This window comes from Felis catus, chromosome D4 (genome assembly GCF_018350175.1).
Source record: "Felis catus isolate Fca126 chromosome D4, F.catus_Fca126_mat1.0, whole genome shotgun sequence".
NCBI classification, from domain to species: Eukaryota; Metazoa; Chordata; class Mammalia; order Carnivora; family Felidae; genus Felis; species Felis catus.
The window spans coordinates 83,037,307-83,061,022 of NC_058380.1; the positions used below are offsets into that span (position 1 = coordinate 83,037,307).

Below are 23,716 nucleotides of genomic sequence, written 5' to 3' on the forward strand. Positions count from 1 at the left end.
CCTCCCTTCCTCCCGCCCCCTCCCTCCAGCCTTGCCCACCAGCTCCCACCATCTCGTCGCTCCTCTCCTCCTCCTGCTTCTCCCCTCCCTCTCGGGTCTCCCGCCTTCCCGGAGCACGCGCTGCCAGGGCTCGGGGTGCTGGGCGGCCAATGGCGCGGCGGCAGGACGTGATGTAAGGCGCGGCTGTAGAAAAGGCGCGGACGCTTGGCTGGCGCGGACTGCAGAGCCGGGGCTGGGCTCGGCGCGCTCTTGGAGAGTATTGCGCGCGGCTGGGCCCGCGGTCGGCGGCTCCACCTCCCACTCTGCTCCTCCTCCTTTTTCTCCTCCTCCTCCTCCTCCTCCACCACCACCACCACCACCACCACCACCACCACCACCACCACCATCACCACCACCACCTCCTCCTCCTCCTCTTCCTCCTCCTCTTCAATTCTCTCGGTGTCTCGGCTCGGCTCGCTGGCTTCGGAGAAACCCGTACTACAGTCGCCGACCCAGCGCCTAAGCGGGTCGCCTAGGGCTGGGGGCACACCCCAGGGAGGGGAGAGGTCCAGGCAGCTGGGCCGCCGCGGGCACCTAGCCGTTCCCGAGTGAGCCCCGACCGCAGCCGTCGCCGCCTCGGGCAGAGTTTGCGCTCCTGCTTTGCGCCCGGGGCGCTGAAGCCGGGCGGGCGATGCCCGCGGCGTGAAAGCGCCCGCGGCGGGCGCCGACCTCTGCCCTCGGCTTCCCCCTTCCCGCCCCCCCCCCGCCCCTTGCCCTTGTGACCCTGGCTTTGGCGCCGCCGCCCAGGCGCCCCGCGATGTAGCTGCCCCTGCGCCTCGGCGGGAGGCGTCCTGGCCCGCGGGCGCCCGGGGCCCGGAGCCCGGCCTGGGGGCGCAGCCGAGCTCGGGCGGGGCCGGGGCCGCGGTGGCGATGCACCGGGCCCGTTAGCGCCGGGAGCGCCAGGCAGCTGAGGCGGGGGGCAAGCCCTCCCGCGGAGGAGCCGCGCCCCCGGCCCCGCCGGTCCCGCCGCGATGCTGTTCCACAGTCTGTCGGGCCCCGAGGTGCACGGGGTCATCGACGAGATGGACCGCAGGGCCAAGAGCGAGGCTCCCGCCATCAGCTCCGCCATCGACCGCGGCGACACGGAGACGGTAGGCGCACGGCTGCGGGGTCGGGGCTGAAAGCTGGGACGGGGCCGGGTCGGTCCGCGCTTCTGCTCTCCGAAGTTTGGGGGCACTTTGGGGAGCGTCCTTCGTGCCGCACGGGACTGGGCGCTGGGGATCCGCGGACAGGATGCAAGGCCCGTAGCTCCCGGCTCGGGGGAAACCCGGCTGCTGGGGCGGAGGAGGGAAACAAGGTTTAAACCGAAATTTCAGACCCCGAGGGTGCAAGAGAGCATTTCTCCCGAAGTGGGAGCGAAGTCCTACCCGCGTCCCGGGATGGCCCTCTTCTCACTACACCGGGCCCCTCTGGTCGCCAGCTCCGCGTTCCCCTCCACCACTCGGCTGTAGCTGCTGGCGGCGCCGCCTGCGGCGCTGGGAAAGGCGAACCGAACGGCAGCACTGGGGCTCCAGCCGGCGTGGGCCGCTCGCGTCCCGCCTCCTGGCAATCGGAGTTCCCTCCCCAACACAATTTCAGGGGTCCGAGTCTTCTGGGCCAGTGCTTTTCGTTGATCACGCCCCTGGCCTCCTGGCCGGCCGACCTGGCCAGGCCAGGCCAGGGCTGGGACTTCAGGCCCTGGCCTGGCTCTTGTGGAAGGGGAGTCCATTTGGATCTCCACACCTGGCTTTGCCAGCCCAGCTCCAAATAGCCAGTTCCTCACCTCAGACCTCCCAGAGGGCCAGGCAAGCAGTCGCTATCCAAGTTGGGCCCAGAATGACCTTTAGAGGCCAGGCCGAGGAGGTGGGGAGAAGGAGGGAAGCCTCTCCACTTGGAAAGCAAGGGCAGCAGCCTCAGTGCCTCCGGCTTCTGAGTTCTTCTTCCTGGATTAAACTCTCATTCTGTCCTGCACTCGGAGACTTTGAGGGTGCCTCTGCACTCCACTCACCATCTCCCAGAACCCAAGAGGGCCCCAGCCAGTGTGGCCAAGGTAGTGGAGGGGCAGACGTGGCTGTGACCTGTCCTGGCCTAAACCTTTGGCATACGGATCCAGAGATCACTGGGGCTCGGGGCCAGGAACTCTGTGTGTCTCCCGAGCGGAGAGGAGTCTGTGTAGAGAGAGGGGGACTTTTAATGGTCATCTTACCCCTTTTCCTGGGGCCCAGCAGAGTGGCTCCTTTAAGAAACAGTTTTGAGAGAGCTTTTGGAGGGCTTGACTGGAGTAGCCACTGCTTGCTGCCCCAGCCCTCAAACACAGCCCAAGCCTTTCTGGGAAAAGGGCAGAGGGGGCAGGAAGGGGGAGAACTAAGGAGGGAGATCCGTCCAGGCCAGCAGCCAGGCCTGGGCCTGTGGCCGGCTTGGGCTGTGTGGGCGGGCCTGGGTTCTGAGCCTCCTCACTATGGGCCTTTTGGGGACGAGGAAGCCACCGCACACCCCGGCGGCCCTCTCCGGGTTTAGGGCTAGACCGAGCAACCGGGGGGGAGCTGAGGGTGCCCGTTTCCAAGCGGTGGTGAAGTCGCAGGCTGACGCAGGCGCTGCGGTCTCCCGCCTCCCTCCCTCCGCAGACCATGCCGTCCATCAGCAGTGACCGAGCCGCGCTGTGCGCTGGCTGTGGGGGCAAGATCTCAGACCGCTACTACCTGCTGGCGGTGGACAAGCAGTGGCACATGCGCTGCCTCAAGTGCTGCGAGTGCAAGCTCAACCTGGAGTCAGAGCTCACCTGTTTCAGCAAGGATGGGAGCATCTACTGCAAGGAAGACTACTACAGGTACCCCCGACTCAGGACCCTCTGCCCCCCAGGACCCCCTAATCTCAGACACAATCTGACCCGGTCTTCTTGGCCTCCAGTCCCAAGGGAGGGTTCCCCACCTGGGTCCCCCCTTCTCCAAGCCAGTACAAATGGGTGACAACCTTTTCAAACAGGAATTTGAGGGAACTCCTGGAAAGGTCTGAGAACTATAGGGACCCAGAGTAAAGGGCTCTCTTCTGAGCTTAGACCATAAATAAGCTTGGGTTGGGGGGGGGTCTTTGCACCCCTCTCCCTTTGAAGTTTCTTGGGTCAAGCAGAGGGAACAGAAACAGGCAGCACCACCTCCCCCCCACACCAAGCCCAGGCAGCCTGGGCTGGTGTGCAACAAAGTTGGAGGGAGAGCTGGGGGATCAGTTGGGTGCGTTTCCGGGTCTTTCGTGGAGATGGGGGTGAAAGCTGCCTGTAGGGTTAAAGAGCCAGAGTCACTAACAGGCTACAAGTTTCTTGTTTCTCCCCTCTGGTTTAGGGTTAGGGTCTGTTTATATTCCTTCTCTCTCTCTCTCTCTCTCTCTCTCTCTCTCTCTCTCTTTCTCCCTTCCCCTCTCTCTTTTTCCCTGTCTCTGTTCCCCCCTCCCCCCTGCCAAATTACAAAAGTCTGTAGGATTGTCAGGTACCGGTATGGAGGGCAGGGGTAAAGGTTGAGAAAGGGTAAGTGGGTAGCCCCCCTCTCCCTGCGTTCCCAAGCAAAGGCTTTCCTGGGGCTTGCCCAGACTCTGGGTAAGGTCGAAGCATTGTGGACATACATATGCTTAAGGGAAACTGTATTTTAGGGTAGGACAAGACCTGGGCCAAAATCTAGTTCCCTCTTTCCCCATCCTCCAACTTAAGACGGGTTCCCATTTTAAGGAGTAGATCTCCCCCCGTGGCAGCAGCGGCACCTGGAGGAGGGATATGGGGGGTACCCAACCGTGTGTCCCCACAGTCCCTCCCTCCATGGTCCCTACAGGCGGTTCTCTGTGCAGCGCTGCGCCCGCTGCCACCTGGGCATCTCGGCCTCGGAGATGGTGATGCGCGCTCGGGACTTGGTTTATCACCTCAACTGCTTCACATGCACCACGTGTAACAAGATGCTGACCACGGGTGACCACTTCGGCATGAAGGACAGCCTGGTCTACTGCCGCTTGCACTTCGAAGCGCTGCTGCAGGGCGAGTACCCCGCGCACTTCAACCACGCCGACGTGGCGGCAGCGGCAGCCGCAGCGGCAGCGGCCAAGAGCGCCGGGCTAGGCGCAGCCGGGGCCAATCCGCTGGGTCTTCCCTACTACAATGGCGTGGGCACGGTGCAGAAGGGGCGGCCGAGGAAGCGCAAGAGCCCCGGCCCCGGGGCGGATCTGGCGGCCTACAACGCTGGTGAGTTCGAGGCGCACCGAGCGCCCCCGTCGGGTTGGGGGAAAGTGCGTGGCTGACCACCGCCTGAAGCCGGGGTGAATCTCAGTGTGATACGCATATGTATATATCACTCTGGGTACTCTAGTCCTTAGATTCCCCAGACCCTAGGTGCCACAGGACCTAGCAGAAGGGACGTTTAGGCTCCTCGGCTCCAGCCTCCGCGCACTTGGCTGGGGTGGAAGGAGAAGGTGCATTAGAGTCTTGCTGACCCCGGTGCAGGGCCTCATCGCTAAGAGAATTTTTAGAGGCAGTTTTTTGGTTTGGGCCTCTCCCCCACTTCGTTGGTCAGAAAGCGTGAGGATAGAGAAAGCAAGGAGGAGTCGGCACCAAACAGGCTCTGGGTTGGCGGGGCTGAGGACAGGGAGCTGTGGCGATGGATGAGGAGGCAGGGCAGCGACGGTCCCAAGAGGAAGGACTGGTGGTGGCCTGGGGTAACTTGCGGGGCCTGGCGTTGGGCCTGTCAGGTGAAATGTACTGAGGGCAGCAGGCTCCGGAAACTTGGGCCCAGGACCCTTATGAACAAGAGCGGGCCACTGTGCCCCGCGGATCCTCTCGCTCCGCCAGGTCTCGATTTTCCCCGGGCTCCTTCCTCGGAGTTCTGGGCGCCAGCGGGGTGCTGGGATGAGAGCGGCGACCCTTGGAGGCCGGCGCCCGGGGACGAGAAGACCGGAGTAGGCCTGGCCTCTCACGGAGTCGGGTGGAGGGCTCATTTCACATTTCCGGCATCTCAGAACCCCAAGCCTTTCCAGGAGAGGCTCTGCCCCCTCCCGCACCCCTCCCCGCTCTGGACAGCTGTGGAGGTTCTGGGGCCCGGCAAATTGAACCGTCAACATCTGCCCGACGTCTGCAAGGCCGGGAAAGGTTTATGACTCCCCGGGCTTCTGAACTAGATAGAGTTTATTTGCAATTATTTTCTTTCTTTCGTTTGCGACAGAATCGGATTCCGGGATTTTGTTTTCTTCCTCCTTTTCCCCTTAGTCTAATGCGCAAGTGGAAACAAAACAAAACAAAAACCCAGGATTGGGGGGAGAGGGCAGCGTGGGGAAGAAGTCAGGGTTATTTTGATCTTTAAAAATCTGAGCTGGCTGGGGAGGAAAATTCAGCCAGGGGCAGGGTGGGGTGGGGGTTGTCCCCTGTTCGATCCAACGAAGTTGCTTGTTGGAAGATGGATGGGTGTATGTGTCTCAGTGTGTGGAGTTGGGAGGAAAATGCAGCCCCCAGTCTGGTAAATGGTGAAGTGGCCGCAGACAGGTCTGTGGCGGCAGATTAAAGATTTGTCGAAGGTTCTGCCGGAGATGCCGGCTCTCAAAAACTTCCATCCTTCATCTCTCAGCACCCTGAAAATAAACTAAATCGGGTCCAGGCCGGGTCCCCCCCCCCCAAACAAAGCCACGTCTATTTATCAAATGGGGTCGGCCCCCAGTAGGAAGCAGCAGGCTGACTCGGCCGCAGAGCGCGTGGGGAGTGGGATCATGTTTTTCTAGGTAGGCAGGTTTGCAACTGGGTTTGGAATTGAAAGGCAGAAGAGTTTCAGAAATTTATTTGTGCTTCTTGCTGCTCTGCCGCCTTCGCTGGCGAGGTCCGGCGGCACCGAGCGAGAAGATGTGGCTGGAGGCTGAGTTTCAAGGGATCTGGCACCGCTACAAGGCATTCCCCACCCATGCCATCTCCTCGGTTTTTGTTTTTTGTTTTTCTTTGACCCTTCTCTCTTTTTTACCTTTCAACTCTCTCGATCCCCCTTTCTCTCTGTCTCTCTCCCTCTGTGTGTTTTTGTCTGGGTTTCTCTGTTCCGGTCTTTTTCTCTCTCCCGGCGCGCTTCTCTGGCCTTGACTCAGGCGGAAGAAACCGCACACGGCGCGCCGGCGGCGGTGGCCGCGCCGCTCGCGTATTCGGGGCTCCCGGGGCCGGGTTGGGAAAAGGGGGCGCCTCCCTGGCCGCGCCGGGCCCAGCCAGGCCTCCCCGGGTCTGGCTGCCGTTCTCCTCCTCTCCCCGCACCGGGCAGGAGAGAAATGGCCGCAGTGTGGGCCGTGGGGCGGCTGGAAAGGGCACCGTGGAGGGTGGAGGGTGCACTGCGGGTCGTGTGTATGGGCAAGAGCGTGTGTGCGTGTTTCTGACCGTTGAGGACACGACCTTGCTGGTGTGAGTGTCCCACACCCGGGAGCCCAGCTACACCGACCCCTTGCAAAGCCCTTCGCTCTGTGGGCCGGTCCGGTGGCGGAGCGGCGGCACCTTATTCCAGGGCGGCGAGCTCGGGCAGACTGGGGAGGGACGGCCGTCGGTGCGCCCAGCCCGCCGCCTGGGGAAGGGCAGCCAAAGCGGCGGGGCCGCAGGGTCGGAAAGTCCTTCCGGGGCGGTGGCCGCGGCAGCCCTGCTCCGGCTGCCCCTCGGGTCCGAGAGCGCAGCCCCGGTCCCAGAGGCAGAAGGAAACCCCTGAGCGGGGTTGCCAGCGGGCCGGGGCGCGGACGAGGCCCGGGCCGCGCACTTTGCGCCGGGGTTTGTAAGCCACGGCCGCGGGAGTCCCGCGCGGACCGGCCGGACGCCCGGGCCTCCCCCAGCCCCAGCTTTTTGTGTGTGTGCCTGGCGGCGTAATTACTGATTTGATTCCAATCCATTATTTAGACAATTGAACCTACAATCTCGTCTTTAGTAAAATGAGGCGAAGTCAGATTTGATTACAGGTTCAGTCCCAGCGACAAGAGCTCGAAACCCGATGGGTTAATAACAGATCACGAGTAAATTATTCATGATTTTACGAGCTCTTTAGCTCCATTGAATCGGCCTAATTGAGAGGAAAAAAAAAAAAAAAGGAGAGAGAAAGCCTGTTCCTCCCCCTCCCCTCAGCCCCTCGCTCCTCCCCGGATCCGATCTTGGGGAATCTCGTCCCGGCCGGGGCGTGGGGAGGGAGGCGGGAGTGAGGGCGCCTGGGGTACCGGACAAATCTGGACTCAACGGCTGCTTCCCGGCTGCTTTCACTCCCCCAGCGCAGCCCCCCTGCCCGGGCCACCTCGGCCTCCCAATCTTGGGCCAGCTCCTTTTCTGCCCTCCCCTCTTTTCCCCTCTCTCCCCTTTTCGCCACTCCCCGGCCAGTAACGGCTCTGGAATACGCTTCCCCGAAGGGACCTGGTTTCCTTGAGATCCGGGATTCTGTTCCTTAACCTGGGCCCTCCACCACACAGTCCTCCTTTTTTTCCAGGCCCCGCTGTCCCCTCAGGCTCTCTCTGTGTCTTTCCTGATTTTTTTTCTGTCTTTGTAGCTGTCTCACTCCGGTTCTCCCCATCTCCACTGTTTCCTTTTCCTCCATCTCTCCTCTCTTTCTTCCTAGCCCTGTCCACCTCCCCTCCCTCCCCCCTCTCCTTTACTCTCTCTCCCTTCTGTCTGTCTTTCTACCTCTGTGTCTTTCTCTCCTTTCTGTGCCCTTTCTGTCTCCCTCCCCCAAACCACCTCCTCCCATCTAGGCCGCACTCAGGGCACGTCCCTTGGGTGAATGGGGCGCCGGGGTCCCCACGGAGCTCATTAAGAGCAGCAAGGCCCAGGCGGGGACTGGGCAGAGGGATGGGCCCAGAGATCCCCCGTGGGGAGGCCTGCCCCACCCCCCCCACCCCCCCACCACCCCCACCACCCCCCCCCCCCCCGTGGAGCTGGGGACTGGGGGCAAGGAGAGGGTCGCTCCCCGCAGTGGGGGCAGGGCAGTTTCCATGGATTCTGTTTGGAGTCATTTTCTGATCCCTTTTAAATTGCTGGACCCCCGTTCTTCACCCTGGGCGCTCTCAGTGGGAATACAGCCCTGGTGGGGGACTTGGGTGCCTGGGTGCATGTGGGAAGGGACGCTTAGGAAGTGTAGCCACTTGCTGACAGCTTCAAGATTTGTGACAAGACCAGCATCTTGCAAATTCTTTCTGCAAGGGACTGTTCCCCACCTGAGCAGTGGGTGGAGTAGGTCACCAGGAGATCGGGAGTACTTCTGAAGTGGTTTTGCCAGATAAAATGCAGGACATCCAATTACACTTGAATTTCAGGTAAACAACAAATACATTTTTTAGTGTGAGTATCCAGTGCAGTATTTGAATTTTAAATACATGAGTAATTTTTTAGTGTAATTGTATCCAATGCAATATTTGGATTTTAGGTAAACAGCAAATTAATTTTTCAGTATAGGTATGTCCCATGCAAAATTAAAGCCGTACTAAAAAACTGTTCGTTGTTTATCCGAAATTCAGATTTCACTGGATGTCCTGCATTTTTATTTGCTAAATCTAGCAGCTCTGTTACGGGCATGTGATGGGGCACAAGACATATTCCCAGTTGTCCGCTTTAAGGGGACTGAATTGGTCTCCTCTGAGGTTTTCCCCAAACTAAGACTTTACATGTAGGATGGCTGGGGATGTGATGAAGGAATCTTGGAGTTCTTGATGTCCCCATCAGGCACCAGGTTACCAAGCAACTTTCTGAGGCTTTAGGTTTCCACCCCTGTCCCTCACCCCCATTGCCTTCCAGGCATTGGCAGCCAGGCCCCAGCTGGGCCCCTTCTGGATGGGGACCGGCTCCCCAAAGAGTCGTGCGTCATCTTTGCCTGCCTTTGTGGCGTGGTGGAAGGAAACGGGCAAGGACTGCAATACTGAATCTAGGCTCAGCGCTTACCAGTGGTGTGGCTGTGTACACATGGCTTCATTTCCCTTCGCAGGAGTTTCCTCATCTCAAAAATGGGATGAAAAGCAGTAGCCACCTCTTGGAGCAGTAGTGAGGACCCTATGATGTATGTAAAGCCAAAAGCATACCCTCGGTGTCAGATACATGTCAATTTCTTCCTCCAACTTCCTTCTCTTTCGGGTTAGAATCCTACCACTCAGTGAGATTTCTAGAGATCGCTTAACCTCTCTGGCCCCTTCAGCCCATTTGTGTAACGGAAAACAAGTACTTCCCAGGGCAGTGGTGAGGATGAGGATTAAACTGCAAGACACAATTTCCGACCTTAGCCCAGTGCCGGCGGCCCAGTGTCATCCAGAGCTTCTGGTTTGGGGAACCGATGAGGGTGAAATCAAAGTGAGTGGAGAGATGTCAGTCAGTCATCCACTTTCAGGTGCCGGGTGCCGACACTGTGTGGGGGGGGAGACAGCCTCCCTCCTTAGAGAGTGCAGGGGGAAACAGGAAGAGTGTGGGCCCAGGAGTCCTGAACGCTGCTCTGTATTCAAGTCAAGTGACTCCCGTTTCTAATCCTCAGTTTCAACGTTTGTAAAAAGGAGGAAATAATGCTAGGCTCTTAGAGTTGTTTTAAGGATTCGGTGAAAATATATAAAGCCTTTACGCACATCATCCATCTGGAGTCGAATAGCCATCAACAAGTTGTAGCTGTTGGTTGTTATTATTCTGATACGATGGCACAGAATGGTTTTTGGATTCTCTTAGAGCTGGGTTTGAATCCCGCCATTTCCTAGCTGAGTGACTCGGGCAGGTGGCTCTCGGGGAGCCTCAGATTCTCCTATAGATCTAGAAGATGAGGATAATATTTTCACCTCAGCGCGGTGCAGTTCCCGCTGTGTGGTCCTGAGGCTAGAAACATTTGGTGGCAGGTGGGGCGGTGTAGGGGGCAGGTCAGGAGGTTCACCCGCCGCCTCTGCGTCCCCTCCCCAGCGCTGAGCTGCAACGAGAACGACGCGGAGCACCTGGACCGCGACCAGCCCTACCCGAGCAGCCAGAAGACAAAGCGCATGCGCACCTCCTTCAAGCACCACCAGCTTCGGACCATGAAGTCTTACTTTGCCATTAACCACAACCCCGACGCCAAGGACTTGAAGCAGCTTGCGCAAAAGACGGGCCTCACCAAACGGGTCCTCCAGGTCAGCTGGGCCGGGACAGGGGATGAGGGCGGGGGCACCCGGGGCCTGCAGGGCCTGCTGCCGAACCCCGTAGCTGCCATGGGCTTTGGAAGGACCTTCCATTCTATGTGTGCCCTTCTCTTTGTCACTCTCTACGCTTTCTCGACCTCCTCAGACTCTAGCTGTATTTCAGGGATTTTTTTTCTGTCTAACTTTTCCTCTTCTCTTCCAATTTTTGTCTAATCTTTCTATTTTGTGTGTGTGTGTCCCTCTTCCTCTTTGTCTCTACACTCAGCCTCTTTCTTTCTTGTAAACACTTCTCAGTTGCTCTTTATTACTAGAGTGACACTCAAATATGTTCACGTAGTAGAAGGTTCAAGCATTTCAGATACACCCAGCGCATCCCAGGATGCATCCGAGCTAATTGCTGTTAGCTCCTTCCTCCTTCTGCTTCTTTTCCTGACTTGCCGTCTCCAGTTTCTCTTTCTTTCTCTAGATTTTTCTTCTGTCTCTTTGTTGTTTCTTAGACTCTCCCAGAAGCAAGGTTGGGGGGGGGGTGTGGGCTGATCCCCTGGGTGGGCCCGGGAGGCTCATCTGCCTGCAGGGAGCTGGAGGCAGATGGGCACCTCTGAAACTGCGCAGAATTGCACTTGTATGTGAGGGCGCTTTCCGGATAGAGGATCCAGAGCTTTCCCTAGACTTTGAAGGTCCTGTTCCTACCTCAGAGACGTTAAGAAGCCCAGTTTGGGGAGTCCCAGGCTCCTGTTTGACCCAGATTCATGGCAGGGATTTGGAGTAGCACTTCTCAAATCTTTAGCTCTCCCTGTTACTCGTTTCACAGTCCTGGGCAAATCATTTAACCCCTCTGGGCCTCAGTTCCCTCATATGTGAAACGGACGCAAGAAATTATCTTGCTGCAGGCTTATTTGAGGAGCCATTGAGATGAGGAGGTGTCCACCACGGTAGCTGACACGTATCTGCTCAGTGGATGGTAGCTAAGAATAACATGAGCTAGGTTAAGAAGTCAACTGGTATTAAGTAGTAGGAACGATTCTTCTGGTCACTGGACTTCAGTTTCCCCATCTGTACAGCGATAAGGTGGGACAGCATCTTTCTTTATAGCACAATGTAACCAGTTTATTCTTTAGAACCTGTGGCTGTGGGGAGAGCAATTTACATTTGGGGGGGGGGGAGGAAATCGAGAGAGGAAGATCTGACCAGAGTCTCACAACTGGAGGGGAGGTACTGAGATTCAAGTCCAGGCCAGTCTGATCTCCCCCTCCAGCCCCAGGTGGTTGGGGACTTAGGGCTGGGGGACTGCAACACTGCGGGGGGGGGGCGGGGGGGGGGTAGTGAGAATGACGATAATGGAAACCAAGGGTTGCGCAGTCACCCTAAGATCTCCTGCGAGTATGTCATGGGGAGGGGGAAGCGTTTTGGGTGTGATGGCGGCGGCGGGATGGACTGTGACTGGGGCGCTGGTTGGTTGATTCCCGTAGTCGGGCCTGCACCCCTGCGCAACGCGAGGGGAGCCGGTCTCTGGAGGGCTCAATGACGTACCTGAGGGAGTTGAGTGCTGGCCAATGGGGCGCCGATGCGCCTCTCTGGGCCCGCCCCCTACCCCGGGGCTCCGCTCCTTGTGGGACGCTCCCCTCCTTGCGTCCCTTTTGTCTGAGGGGTCCCTCTGGCCTGGGCTTGGGAAGGGGTGAGGACGTTGCTGCGCCTGACTGGGTCTCAGATTCCCCCTTTGTCCATTTCCCTTGGACTTGACCTTCTTGGGTTAAGTCTGGGGACCCTTCTTGGCAACCCCCCCCCCCCCACACACACACCGCCATTCCTCAGCCCTGGGCGAATCTGGTCATCAGCCTCTTCTCTGGTTATTAGGATACTTTGTCCCTTCCCCTCTCTAGAGCCCCTTATGGCATGTTGGTGGGGGCCATTTGGTGAATCAGGCCAGGACAGGAGCAGGCACTTGGGAGTCAAGCAGAGAGCTCGGTTCAGGAGGGCCTCGGTTCAGTTCTGTCCCTCTACTCACTCGCTGGCTGTGCATTTGAAACAAATTAGTTACCCTCTCTGAGCCATAGCTTTCTCACCTATATAATGGGCACCATTAGGACATATACCTCTCCCTGTTATCCTGACTAAATGATAGAGACTAAGTGTCCACCGTTGAGTCTGAATCCGCATAAGGAGCCACACTCTGCTGGCCTCTGAGGCAAGAGGCTTGGTTACCTGATTTAGGAACAAATCGGATTTCCAGTATCGTTGTCTCTCATTCTTTCATCTGGCCAAATATCTATTAGCACCTTGGGGTGCCAATATCTATTGGCCTTGGAGACACAGAGATGAATGAACCACAGTCCTGGCCCAGAAGAAACTCACCTATTAGCTGTAGAGACAAACCCACATTCGGTTTCTCCGTAGTGTGATCAGTTGGGAGGGGCGTTCTGTTGGAGACCAGAGGAAGAACTAACTGTTCTTTGTTTAAGGGAAGGTTCACCAGAGGGACCTGGGTGAATGCTTGCCCTGAGCCTTCCTCCCCTACAATCCCGAGCCAGGCCTGCTCACACCTGTGTGTCCCCTCTACCATGGGGACTCAGAAAAGCCAGGGACATGGAACTAGCTGAGAGAGAAGAGCACGGACAGTCATGGTGGGTCTACCAATCAATGAATGTTTGAGTGCACTACTGTGTGTCAGGCACTTTGAAAGGCCCGTGAAATACATTTGCTCATTGAGTTCTCACTGGTGGGCATCATGATAACCTCCTCCCCACTGCACAGATGAGAACATTGAGGCCCAAATGCTTTCCACTTGCCCCAAGTCATACTTTGCTAGTAAGTAGCAGAGCTGGACCCAAATCCAGGCCTGTCTGGTCCATGGATGTAGCTCTTTCTCCACGAAGCCAACCCGGCAGTGCCCGCTCCTGAGTGGGAGGATCATGTAGGGCCTGTATGTTGCTGGGAGTGGAGGCGTACTAGACCACTTTTCTGCCTCTTCGCAGATATCCAGGTCTCTTGCACTGATCCTTAATAGTCCCTAAAGCACAACTGTTCATGATTATGCGGCAGTTTGCAAAACATTATCTTTCCAGCCACTCATCTACCTTCCCTTAATGTTTTCCTGCCCATGTTACAGATGAGAAGCTTAAGAAGTAGCGAGATGAAGTGATTTGCTGGAGGTCTCAGGAGCCAGGCATTGGCAGGGTGGGGCTCTCTCCCAGGAGTTCTAACTGCTGCTGGGCCAGCTGGGGGAGGCGGGGTGAGGGCAGTTTGGGGCCAGGCAGGTGGGGGTGTGGCTTTGGAAGGTAACAGAGTGGTAACAGACTTACCAGCAGTGTGATTTAGGCACTTTAACATCTCCTCCTGGAGCCTGATTACTTATCTACCAAACGAAGGTAATAATAGTTTGTATCTTGAGAACTGAGGATTGAGAAGGCGTTGGCAGCGTGCTGCCTGCTACAACATAGGTGCCCACGAAATGGTTCCTCATCACTTGTCTGCACCAGCTTAATGGTACTAGGCCTTGGGGGCCCTGCAGAGGTGGTGGTCTACCTCCACCCTTTGGAGAGAGTCTGTGTGGCAGGGACAGGTTGAGATTGAGGCTGTGTTCCCAGAGGTCGGTGATATAAGGTGTGTGTGTGCGTGTGTGTGTGTGCGTGTGTGTGTGTGCGTGTGTGTGTGTGTGTGTGTGTGTGTGTGTGTGTAGGTTTTCTGGGCTGTTCCTGGATCTGTAATGCAGAAGCACCATCAATATGGGAGGCCTGGGATGTAGTAACCCTGCTGGAATTTGGAGTCAGTTGATGTGAGGTCCAGGCTTAGCTGTCTCACCTACTTTCTGAGCAATATTGAGCAAGTGACTTAACCTCTCTGGGCCCCAGCAGCCTCAGCTATAAAATGGAGACGATACTAATACTCACTGGGTGTTTGCAAGGAGCCAATGAGATGACTTCAAGTGTAATGTATAAAGTACAGATTAGGGGGGCGCCTGGGTGGCTCAGTTGGTTGAGCGTCCGACTTCGGCTCAAGTCATCATCTCACAGCTCGTGAGTTTGAGACCCGCGTCAGGCTCTGTGCTGACAGCTCGGAGCCTGGAGCCTGCTTCAAATTCTGTCTCCCCCTCTCTCTGCCCCTACCCCACTCATGCTCTGTCTCTTTCTGTGTCAAAAATAAATAAAAACATGGGGCGCCTGGGTGGCTCAGTTGGTTAAGCATCCAACTTCAGCTCAGATCATGATCTCACGGTCCGTGAGTTCTAGCCCCACGTCGGGCTCTGTGCTGTCAGTTCAGAGCCTGGATCCTGCTTCAGATTCTGCATCTCCCTCTCTCTCTGCCTCTCCCCTGCTCATACTCTGTCTCTCTATATCAAAAAATGAATAAATGTTAAAAAATAAATAAATAAAAGCATTAAAAAAATTACAGATTAGGGAGGACTTCACACACACTTTTATACAGTAGGGTTCAGTCAACCTACCTCTCATACACAATAAAAAAATTTAATTATCTTTATTTTGCAGATGAAGAAACTGAGGTTCAGAGAGACTAGGACCCTAGCCCTAAGTCCCACAGCTAGTAAGTGAGGAAGCCAGGAGTCGAGCCTAGATCGGTCTGATTCCACAGCTCTTTCCAGCATCGCCCAGTGTAGGGCTGTGGCCCTCCCGCCTTGGGTCTAGCTGTAGAATGCAGCGGTACAGGTGGAGAGAAGAGAAGGGAAGGGGCGGGTCATAGATGCCATGTCTTGGTAGCAAAGCATGGATCCTGCTGTAAAGCCGTAAATGCATAAAAAGTGCTCAAAATTGTCATCACGGCACAGCCACCACCATTCTCACATTCTACCAGCGGGCGAGGTCACTGGGAGTGAGAATCGTCCCTTGGACAGAGGTCCACGAAGGCCTTAAGCTTTGTAAATGCTTGCAGACCTTCCCGCAGCACATAGATGCCCGTCTGAGCAGTCCCTCCTCCTTCCTGGGGAAGGGTCAGGAAGGCAGAGTAGGCCAGGCTTCGGGACAGGGGAGGTGAGCGGACTGATTTGGGTGGCTGAAAGTCTCCTTAGGGCTTCCCGGTGTGACTTTGGCAGAGAATATATTTTAGCCACCAACAGCTTAAAAGCATTCTTCAGATGACTGGTTAGTGGTCACTGACTTGTGTGAGAACACAGGAACCGGGAATGCTAGCTTTTCTCTGGCCACCCATTTGTTCAACAAATACGCTGACCTTCCGCCATGTTCTGGGTGGGGTGTGACCCAGACAGTGAATGGGACCCGCTGGAGCTGGAACTCCAATCCAGAAGGGAGACAGATGTGCAACAAAGAATTGCAAATGGCAGTCATGTTAGCGCTCACTTGTGGGGCGCCCGCGTGGCTCAGTCGTTTAAGTGTCTGACTCCTGATTTCGGCTCAGGTCATGATCTCTCGGTTCTGTGAGTTTGAACCCGCCTCGGGCTCTGTGCTGACAGCGAGGAGCCTACTTGGGATTCTCTCAGGTTTTTTATTTTATTTTTTGAGAGACAGAGAGAGACAGAGCATGAGCAGGGGAGGGGCAGAGAGAGAGGGAGACACAGAATCCAAAGCAGGCTCCAGGCTCTGAGTTGTCAGCACAGAGCCCGACACGGGGCTCAAACCCATGAGCCGCAAGATCATGACTTGAGCCAAAGTCGGACGTTCAACTGACTGAGCTACTGAGGCACCCCTCAAAGTAAATAAACTTAAAAAAAAATAATGTTAGCGCTCACCTTGTAAAGCACTAATGAGTTACTATGTGTGAAATGCTTAAAACTCTCCTTAGACAATGCCTGCTACTTAGTGAGTGAATATTATTTGTCGTCATTACTTTCTTTATGAAGTTGCTGTACCAGAGGACAAATTCTCTCTCTCTTTTTTTTAAGCTTTTGTTTTTAAGTAATCTCTACACCCAAAGCGAGGCTTGAACTCTCAACCCCGAGATCAAGAGTCGCACACTTCACCGACCGAGCCAGCCAGGCGGGCTCCCCAAGACATAGCCTCTTTATTCTTTTTTTTTCTCATACAACATTCATCATAAGACATTACCCCTGCAACTGCATGGAGTGTCTGTGTCATGATTTCCACTTGCCCCATCTGGTTGGACACTTTGCACGCGGCCATTAGTTGATGTTATTTAAAAATACCACAATGGAAAAATGACATGTTAATAAAGCAGGGGGGTGGGGTGGGAGGGAGAACGGTGCCCGGCTGGCTCGGTCAGTGGAGCACACAACTCTTGATCTCCGGGGTTGTGGGTTTGAGCCCTACGTTGGGTGTGGAGATTACTTAAAAATAAAATCTTTTTTTTTTTTTTTTAATGCCACAATGGACATCTTTGGGCATAAAGCTTTTGTCGTTGGGCTGGTTCCCTTAGTGACCCAGAAAGGGATTTGTGAGGCAAAATGGGTTTTCCACTTACTCCCTTGGTCCCCTTGATGAAAGAATCTTAAGGAAGGGAATTTGTGAGTCAAAACACAGCGTGCAGGGCCAGTGGGTGCCTGAGGAGGGGCATGCGGTAGTGTGGGCTTCTTCATTCACCCAGGACTTACCGGGGGTCCCCTGGGCACTTCCCCTGGAGGCGAAGGCACTCCTCGTGGATGAAGAAAAGGGGCTGCCGGTTTAAGAAGACGGGTGGGTGGGGCAGATCATCTCGCGCCTGCTGGAAATCCCAGACTGTCAGAACCCCAAGGGCCATAGAGGTCACGCGGGGGGGGGGTGGTCCGACCCTCTTGTTGTGCAGGTAGGGAAACTGAGGCAGACCCAGAGGTAAGGGACTAGCACAAGGTCACTGGACTGGTCAGTAGCAGAACCAGAACGGGAAACTGCAGCTGGTGCTCTGTCCACCTCGCCACAATCGCTTTTGTGCTCATTCACTCATTCACTCACTCATTCATTCATTCATTCATTCATTTGCTGACTCAGGATCATGTGGTAGGGAGCGTATGGACTTAATGGCAGATATTCCTGGATTCCAGTCTCAGCTTGGCCTCTGTGTGACCTTGGGCAAGTGACTTCACCTCCCTGAGCCTGTCTGGTTTCAAATCTATAAAGTGGGGATGCTTGGCTTATCTTGAAGATAACCTACAACTGCACGTTAGAGGGTGGCATGGTGCCTGGGACATGGTGGTCCACAAATGTTATCTATCATCATTGCTATTAATTCAATGCATATTATTGAATCTTAGTCTTTGCTGGTCCCTGTACCACATCCCAAGGACATGAAGTGGACTTAGGGGGCCCTGCCCCAGCAAAACGCTCAGGAGGGGACTTTGTAAAATGGTCAGGAGAGAATTCTGGCGAAGCCCTGCTTCAGGTGAAAAACACAACACCAAACCCCACAGCAACCCGGCTTCTAGTTGAGTTGTTGATTTTCACCCGCCAGATTTCCAGCGCCTCAGATTCAGTAAAGCAGAGAGGGCGGTTGTGGAAGATGGTGTCATTGTTTACAAATCACTGTTAGGGGCAACGCAGGAGAAAGAGCAAACAGCTGGCAGCTAACTGGTTCCAGCCCTTCCCGAGGGCTTAGAGCCCTGGACCTGGGAGCTGTGCACCCCACCCCCGGGGCTCCCTGCTCCAGCTACTGCTTGGAGAGAGACACAGAGGCCAGGACAGAGGCAAAGGGTGGCCCCAAGGCTCTCGCCTTGTCGGAGGCCGTGAGACTTTGGGGAAGTCGCTTCCTGTCCCTGAGGGCCTCTGCAGACTTTATCCATTTTACCATCAGCCATTCCCGGGGCCAGCGAGACAGTCTCACCCCTGCAGACTTCTGCAGGCTGGGCAGGGAAGGATTCCCTACCCTAAGAGGAGCACGTTGAGGGTGGTCTTAGAAGCACTATACTTATCTGCAAACCTCCAGAAGAGGTGATGGGCTTGCTTTGGGCAGAAGGCCAGGGGAAAATGTGCTTTTCTTCCCGGGAAGATCCAGCATGCTGGGGAAAGAGCTTTATTTCCTGACTTCACAGGGTCCATGTCTCTCTCCTTACCCCAGGATTCTCCTGGATGTGCTTTTTAAATGAGCACAAATCTTATCAGGCAACTAGAAAGGCTAGTTTGACACCATAGGCCCAAGTCGTGGGGTGGTCCCCAGGGGAAGGTGGGGCCAGGGGTGAGGTCTTCCCACCCCTGCCTGAGACACTGGGAAGACAGGCAGATGCAGGCACATCTGGAAATATGCAACTGGACACCCCAGAATCCGTAGAATTCTCTAAGGCCCTTTGTTTTATGGGGAGGCTTCTGGCGGGTGTTGTTCTCATGCAAAGGGAAGTGAAGGGGCCCTGCCTTTCAGGCTTTTTTCTTTAGGAGACACAACCCCCCCCCCCCGCCCCAGCCCCACGGCGGCCTGGATTTCCTAGGCCTCTCTCAAAGTACTCTGAGGACCTCTGGGTACAGCTAGATCTCTCTGTGCAGTTAGACAGGTGGTCATAGTTGGGGGAGGGGGTGCCGTGGAGATGAGTTTCCACACATGTCTTCCTGAGAGCGAACAGGCTTGTGTGCAAAGGTATGGGTGTGGATGGGTGTGTGTGTGTGTCTGTGCCCAAGGAAAAATGAAAATAAACCCTTATTCTTTCTCTTTGGTATTCTTTTCATACCAAGCTCAGTTCTTTTTAAAAAAACTTTTTAATGTTTATTTATTTTTGCAAAAGAAAGAGAGAGAGCGGAGGAGGGGCAGAGAGAGAGAGAGAGAGCAAGCGCAAGCAGGGAAGGGGCAGGGAGAGAGAGAATCCCAAGCAGGCTCGGCACTGGTAGTGCCATGTGGGGCTACAGTCCACAAACCATGAGATCATGACCGGAGCAGAAAACAAGAGTCAGATGCTTAACCCACTGAGCCACCCAGGTGCCCCTCTGTTGCCTGCTTAAAGGTGACTTTCAAGGGGGAAAAAAAAAATCTCTCAACCATTGTGAACAATGATCAAGATTTGATTTGTGCACATCTTCCAGAACAGTGCTGTCAAATAGAAATGCAACGTGAGCCACGTATGTAATTTTCCATTTAAAAATTTTTTATAAAAAAAAATTGAAAAAAAAAAAGGGGGTCGTCTGGGTGGCTCAGTCGGGTAAGTGGCCAACTTCAGCTCAGGTCATGATCTCATGGTTTGTGGGTTCGAGCCCCACGTCAGGCTCTGGGCTGACAGCTCAGAGCCTGGAGGCTGCTTCAGATTCTGCGTCTCCCTCTCTCTCTTCCCCTCCTCTGCTCATGCTCTCTCTCTCTCAAAAATAAATAAATGTTAAGAAAAAATTGTTAAATTTTTTAGCAGCTACATTCAAAACACAAAAATAAGCTGATAAAATTAATTTTAAGAATATATTTCATTTAGCCCAATATATCCAAACTATTATCATTTCAACATATAACAGGTAGAAACATTATTATTGAGATATCCTACCTTCTTTTTTTCATACTGAATCTTCCAATGTAATTCTGTGTTTTCATCTACAAGGAGCCACTTTTTGGCTAGTCATACTTTTTTTTTTTTTAAGTTTATTTATTTATTTTGAGAGAGAGAGAGAGAGAGCACAAGCAGGGGAGAGACAGAGAGAAGGAGAGATAGAATCCCAAGCAGGCTCCCCGCCATCATCACAGAGCCCTATGTGGGACTCGAACCCACAGAACCATGAGATCATGACCCAAGCCGAGATCAAGAGTCTGAACATTTAACCGACTGCACCACCCAGACGCCCCCTAGTCATACATATTTCAAGTCCTCAGTAGCCACCTATGGCTAGTGCCTACCATGTTGTTTAGTTCTAGAACCTTCTAACAGAAAGGGAAACCCAGTAATAGCCAATTAGGGCAAAGGCAAATTTTATTTTATGAAGAGCAAAATATTGCCAGCCCAATTTTTTACCGCCCCCCCCCCCCGAAAACCCAGATTAGCATCCCTGGGGAATGCTCTGCTACTCTCCAGTCCCTGCCTCTCTTTCCCTAACCAGTCCTTCTCTCTCTCTCTTGCCCCACGCAGGTCTGGTTTCAGAACGCCAGGGCCAAGTTCAGGCGCAACCTCTTACGGCAGGAAAACACGGGTGTGGACAAGTCTACGGAGGCAGCGTTGCAGACCGGGACGCCTTCGGGGCCAGCCTCGGAGCTCTCCAATGCCTCGCTCAGCCCCTCCAGCACGCCCACCACCCTCACAGACTTGACTAGCCCCGCCCTGCCAACTGTGACGTCAGTCTTAACTTCTGTGCCTGGCAACCTGGAGGGCCACGAGCCTCACAGCCCCTCACAAACGACTCTCACCAACCTTTTCTAGTGACTCACGCCCTCCCCACCCCACCCCCCCGCCCCACAATTTCTTTAAAAAAGAAATTATCTTTAGTTGAATTCCAAGTGTATTTTAAAATAGAGGCTTTGAGCAACTAACTAACCACATTTTAGGATCTCGCCTGGAAACAGAGGAAGAAAAAATTGTGCGTCCGGCTAATGCAGCGGTGTGGATTGAGGAGTTACTTGGAAAATCTATCTGCAACACAACATTTGTGTCACTGTACAGTTTTGTGGACTGAGCGAGGAAAAACAACAAATAATTTAAGTTGGCTAGAGCTTCTGTATTTTCAAAGACTGCCACGTGCCTTAGGAATACTGTTTTATGTCCATACTTTGGATGACTTGTTCATTTTTCTCTCCCTCTTTTTCTCTCTGTATATTTATGACCAGAGCAAAAATGCAAAAAAAAACAAAAACAAAAACAAAAACAAAAAAAAACAAAAAAAAAAGTTTGTTACTTTGAATAGTCCTAAAAAAAGAAAAAAAAAAAGAAAAATCAAACCCCCTCCAACGGTCGCTTTGTTGTTTTAGAATTTTAAGGTGGAAGTCTGTTCGAATATCAGAATTTGTAAAATCTAACCAGTAATAAAACCACTTATTGAAACTAGTTGGTGTCACTGCCGTTTAGTTGGGCGCGAAATTCACAGGACTTATATCCGGGGTCTACCCTTATTTATCTATAATATTTATTTTTAATGTGCATGTGGCCCCTTCTTCTGTGCCAGGCTTTGGAATGCCAGAAATTTGGATCCAGAGACGAAGTCCCTACAGGCCCTGCCATCAGGGAATTTAGAGTGGAGGCAGAGACAGAAGAGATCATCTTTTTTTTTTTTAAGTTTATTTATTTATTCATTTTTGAGAGAAAGCGAGCAGGGGAAGGGCAGAGAGAGAGAGAGAGAGAGAGAATCCCAAGCAGACTCCATGCTGTCAGAGTGGAGCCCTATGTGGGGCTCAAACTCATGAACCATGAGATCGCGACCTGAGCCAAAACCAAGAATCAGATGCTTAACCGACTGAGCCACCCAGGCGCCCCAGAAGAGATCATCTTAACATGGTGCCCTAGGTGCCGAGTGGAGGGTATGTCCACAAAGTATATCATTAGTTCATTCATTTCAAATATTATGTACATCCTGCTGAATATAGAAGTCAAAGGTCATCACATCTGCCTTTTCTGCTCTTCTTTGGGCTGGGAGGGTGGTTCAGGCAACGAGGAAGGCCTATCCCTATTAGGAGTGAACCCTGTCACCACCAAAGGGCAGCTTAAACTCCAGTTTTCCTAATGAATAAAAAATAATTCATTAAATCAATAAATCATTTGCCTAGAGGGCAGAAGCAAATGAATTTAGCTCCTTTATTAAGGCTCCAGGCAACCTCAGAAACCCACAGAAAAGACACATCCAGGGAGGACAGAGGATTAGCGACAGGCGGAATGAGGTTGGAGTCTCTCCTGTTGCAGTGTGAGCTGAGGGAAGTCACTTTACCTCTGTGGGCCTCCATTTCCTCAGCCGGAAGATGAAGATAGTGACCTTTATAAACAGCTCTAGTGAGGACGAGGCAAGGTGTGTTGAAGGGCCCAGCAAAGGGCCTGGCCTATAGTAGAGGCCCACTATCTCTTACTGGGTCACAGACATGACCCATGAGGATGTTGCAGGTGGAGAGCAGGCATGTGTGTATCCGGGCATCGCCTGCCATTGCCGGATGCATCAAGCGGGTGTGGTATCTGTCCACTGGGCATCTTACATCCCTGATTTCTTGCTCTGAGCCCTGCTGCAGAGCATCTTGTTCCCAGCTTCATCGAATGCCAGCAGTTACCTAGCAAAATGTCCCTTAGTGGCCTGCCAATGTGAAAATCCAGAGGGAAAATCAGAGCTGCCCCCAGGAGGAAACAGCCAGGAGAGATTGGGCAGGGGAACAATCCAGCCCAGGACTGGGGTCTCCCCTGTCCTCCCTGTGCCATCCTGGTTGGGACAGGATTGGGGAGGAATGGGTTGGGAGTGCTTAGAGCCTGGACTGACTCACTTCCCGAGATGTTAAAAACACACGCTCACAAACACCACCGTGGTTATTGCTGTCGAGTGCCTGGAAAACAGCAGGAGCTCAGTAAGTTTTTGTAAACTATTCTATTGATGCATGATGTACGTAAAGTGCCCACATCTGAAACGAACAGCTTGATTAACGTTTTCCAAAAGAACAACAACCATGGAAACACCACCCAGATCAAGATACACGACATCGACGGCACCCAAAAGGCTCCCCTGGGCCTCCTCCCTGTGAACCCCTCCCAAGGTAGCTCCTATCCTGACTTCTAGCACCATGGATTAGTCTCATCTGGTTTCGATCGATACATTTCTGCTGAATGAATTCAGGATTGTTCAGGATTAGCCAACTTGCCTGAGGTCAGGCGGCTAGTGGTGACGAAGCCGGGATTTGAACCGGATCTGTCTCCAGACCCCAAGTTCTGTCAGACAGGGTGATGGGATCTGCACCGCACGGATGGCTGCATGAGAGAACGCGAGCAGGGGGCCTGGCGTGTTGGATGAGCACAAGATACAAGTCCAGGTACTCCCGGGGGCTTGTACACGTGCCCACAGACAAGCGCACGTGTCCGCTCTGGAGACGCTCATGGAGGCTGCTTACACCCAGACAGCCCTACATACAGACGCACATACAAGCTCGCAGACAGACATAAACAGGCCCAGACACTCACAAATACAGCTAGACAGACACCCAGACCACCCCACACAGGGAGACCCGCACGCAAACCCAGATGTGCACACGTGCAAACGTTTGCAGGCACCCAGGCGCCCCCGCATAGCCTGGTTGTGCCCCCTTGCTCAGGCCCGGACAGAGCCGAGTCCGATCCCTATCTCGTCTGTCAGCACTGCCACCCAGATGGAGCAGACCCTGGAATGATGCCCCGGGGTCCCCCTCCCCCTGCATGGGAGCAGCTTTAGAAGCAGGGCCCGCTGTCAGGCCAGGGATGGGGGCGCTGTGGAGGAGACACTGCTCTCCCCAGAGTCAGAGACTGGGAGAGACACACACACAGAGACTCGGAAAGATAGTGCTCGAGACAGGGAGATAGGGAGGGTGGCAGAGAGATAGTGCAGAGTCTGGGTGACAGAGAAAGAAAGGGACAGTGACAAACATACAGGGGGCAGGAGGCAGAGACAGACGGATCAACAATAGACAGACTTTTGAAAAGAGAGAAACAGCAGCAGAGTAGTGAAGAGGCAGAGAGGCAGACAGACAAAGATGGGGCCCAAGATTCAGAGGGTCAAGGCACAGAGGACAGATGACAAGACAAAGAGACTGAGAAGAGAAGCCCGAGAGATAAAGGCAGACCCCGGGACAGATTCGGAGGCTGAGAGAG

At 54.2% G+C, this 23,716-nt stretch overlaps 1 protein-coding gene across 1 annotated transcript; it reads left to right on the plus strand.

Annotated features, from left to right (window-relative positions):
* Positions 1-879: 879 nt before the first annotated feature.
* Positions 880-20,953, plus strand: LHX2 (LIM homeobox 2). The gene is made up of 5 exons (XM_011288451.4): positions 880-1,130; positions 2,643-2,845; positions 3,834-4,237; positions 9,905-10,110; positions 20,045-20,953. Exons 1-5 carry the CDS (start codon positions 1,011-1,013, stop codon positions 20,330-20,332), a joined length of 1,221 nt encoding a protein of 406 aa, XP_011286753.2. The 5' UTR covers positions 880-1,010; the 3' UTR covers positions 20,333-20,953.
* Positions 20,954-23,716: the final 2,763 nt, after the last annotated feature.

What these genes read in the sequence shown, in the direction of transcription:
- LHX2 (XM_011288451.4), top strand. Translation starts at nt 1,011, where the DNA reads ATGCTGTTCCACAGTCTGTCGGGCCCCGAGGTGCACGGGGTCATCGAC. An exon ending in ACCGCGGCGACACGGAGACG is followed by an intron (nt 1,131 to 2,642) that starts GTAGGCGCACGG and finishes CTCCCTCCGCAG; the next exon opens with ACCATGCCGTCCATCAGCAG. An exon ending in TCTGGCGGCCTACAACGCTG is followed by an intron (nt 4,238 to 9,904) that starts GTGAGTTCGAGG and finishes TCCCCTCCCCAG; the next exon opens with CGCTGAGCTGCAACGAGAAC.